This window comes from Erpetoichthys calabaricus, chromosome 4 (genome assembly GCF_900747795.2).
Source record: "Erpetoichthys calabaricus chromosome 4, fErpCal1.3, whole genome shotgun sequence".
Taxonomy (NCBI): Eukaryota; Metazoa; Chordata; class Cladistia; order Polypteriformes; family Polypteridae; genus Erpetoichthys; species Erpetoichthys calabaricus.
The window spans coordinates 306,641,551-306,643,679 of NC_041397.2; the positions used below are offsets into that span (position 1 = coordinate 306,641,551).

At 38.0% G+C, this 2,129-nt stretch overlaps 1 protein-coding gene across 1 annotated transcript; it reads right to left on the reverse strand.

Moving 5' to 3' along the window:
- Positions 1–560: 560 nt before the first annotated feature.
- Positions 561–1,511, reverse strand: LOC114641228 (olfactory receptor 1496-like). The gene has a single exon (XM_028790314.2). The coding sequence runs from the start codon at positions 1,509–1,511 to the stop codon at positions 561–563; it is 951 nt and encodes a 316-aa protein (XP_028646147.1).
- Positions 1,512–2,129: the final 618 nt, after the last annotated feature.

Genomic DNA, 2,129 nt, shown 5'->3' on the forward strand with positions numbered 1-2,129 from the left:
ACAAGTGGGACCTGCTCTCTCCAAATGTTAACGTCTTTAAATTTAAACCAGTGGCACAACTGGGCAGATCTGACTACATCCTTACTCCCACGTACAAGCCAATGTTTGATGGCAGCAGCCGTTATTATCTAAGTTAGCAGTTCTTGTGTGTGTTTGGGGGGTTGCAGTTTGTTATAATATGTATATCTTTGCTTGGGCTTCAGTAAAGTGGTATAAAGTATTATCTATCTATCTATCTATCTATCTATCTATCTATCTATCTATCTATCTATCTATCTATCTATCTATCTATCTATCTATCTATCTATCTATCTATCTATCTATCTATCTATCTATCTATCTATCTAGTTCTGCACAAAACAGGCTCAGACCCCAAATGACAATGTCATGAAGTATCTATCTATCTATCTATCTGAAGAAATAAGATTTAGAAAATGAATGGATAGTTGTTTTGTAGAAAAGAAAAAGAAAACACAAACTTGCAAGTGCTCTATCAGGCTGGACAAGTACAACTTTAATAAAGAAATACGTGACAGGTTGTTTCCACAATTTCATGTTGTCTACTTGTCATTGAGTAGAGGAGATGTTCTCTTTCCTGTGAGAAGTTGATGAATGCAGCTTTTTATCTCCTTATTCCTGAAACTGTAAATAATGGGATTGACCATAGGTGGTAACACATTACCGACAATAACCATGGTGTTGTAAGTTTCTGTGGACAATTTCACTCCTGCTCCTGGTAGAGCATACGATGAGAGAAGTGGGATATAAAAGAGCCCAACTACTAGTAGATGAGTGAGACAAGTGCTGAAGACTTTGCTTTTACCCTCTGCTGAGGAGATCTTCAGTGCCGCCAAAGCAATCCTTGCATAGGTGAAGAGGATGAAAAACATTGGGAACATACCTGCTGACATTACTACAGCTGTCAAAAATTTCAGGTATTTTGGATCATCAGTACAGGCAACATGGACCATAGTAGCATAATCACAGAAGCAATAGGGCAATACATTAGTGCGACAGAATGAAAGTTCAGTAGCAAAAAATATGAATGGCGACTTGAAAATCAGTCCAAAAGCATTGAGTATGAAGAGTCCCACACCTACCGTTTTATTTGTTATGATTGATGGGTACCTTAATGGATAGATCACAGCTATAAAGCGATCAACAGCCATAAAAGTCAAAACAAAAGATTCCATTTCTTCGACATGCAATATTACAAACATCTGTAGCACACATGCGCCATAAGGCACTGCAGTGTCAAGCATCAGGACAGAGATCATTTTAGGAATGAGGATTGTACTGTTGGACAAGTCGATGACGGCTAAGGCAACAATGTAAAAGTACATTGGGGCATGGAGCTGATGGTTCCATAATATTACCAAGATTACCAGCAGATTCCCAAACAGAGACAGAAGGTAGACTATTATAAGTATGGAAATGGTGAGCAGACTTTGATCTGAGTTGATGGTGCATTGTAATACAAATTCAGACACAGTAATGCTGCCATTGGCCATGCTTGTCATTTCTCCCATTGACTAGAAGAAAGTGAAAACAGCATATTAGTACAGTATTAAATAAAAAAGGATTGCATGTATTTCTTTCTTATTATGTTTTAAAGCATAATTCCCATTTTAGACCAAAACTTAACATGCCAAAAATCTTATGAAAAATTTTAACGGCAGTTATGACCAAAGCTAAACCCAACAAGGTGCATTTGAGGCCTTAAAGTGTTGTCACATTAGATGACTATGCCACCGATTTTCATTTGTAGCCTTCATTTACAGTCAGCGGTGTTCTCTTGTGAAGCTGGTCAAATAATGTGACATACCCAGTGACTCACTTCAACTAATCTGTGACTCTCTCCAACAAAATCAAAAAGATTTGTCTTTAGTTTTTAGGGTCAGGGTCTGTGTGCATGAGAACAGACAACCAATAAATGCTCACCTAAAAGTAAAATGCATATAAATGAAGTGACAACCACCACAAAAACAAAAGAGAACCTCGTCTGTCTGATGTCTCCTGTTTTACACACCACCTCAGAATGGAATAAAAAGAGAAAAGAAGCAAAACTGCGGCTTAACCCCTCATACTGCACCGGCTCCATCAGACAGCATGCTATGGGCTGTAAGAAA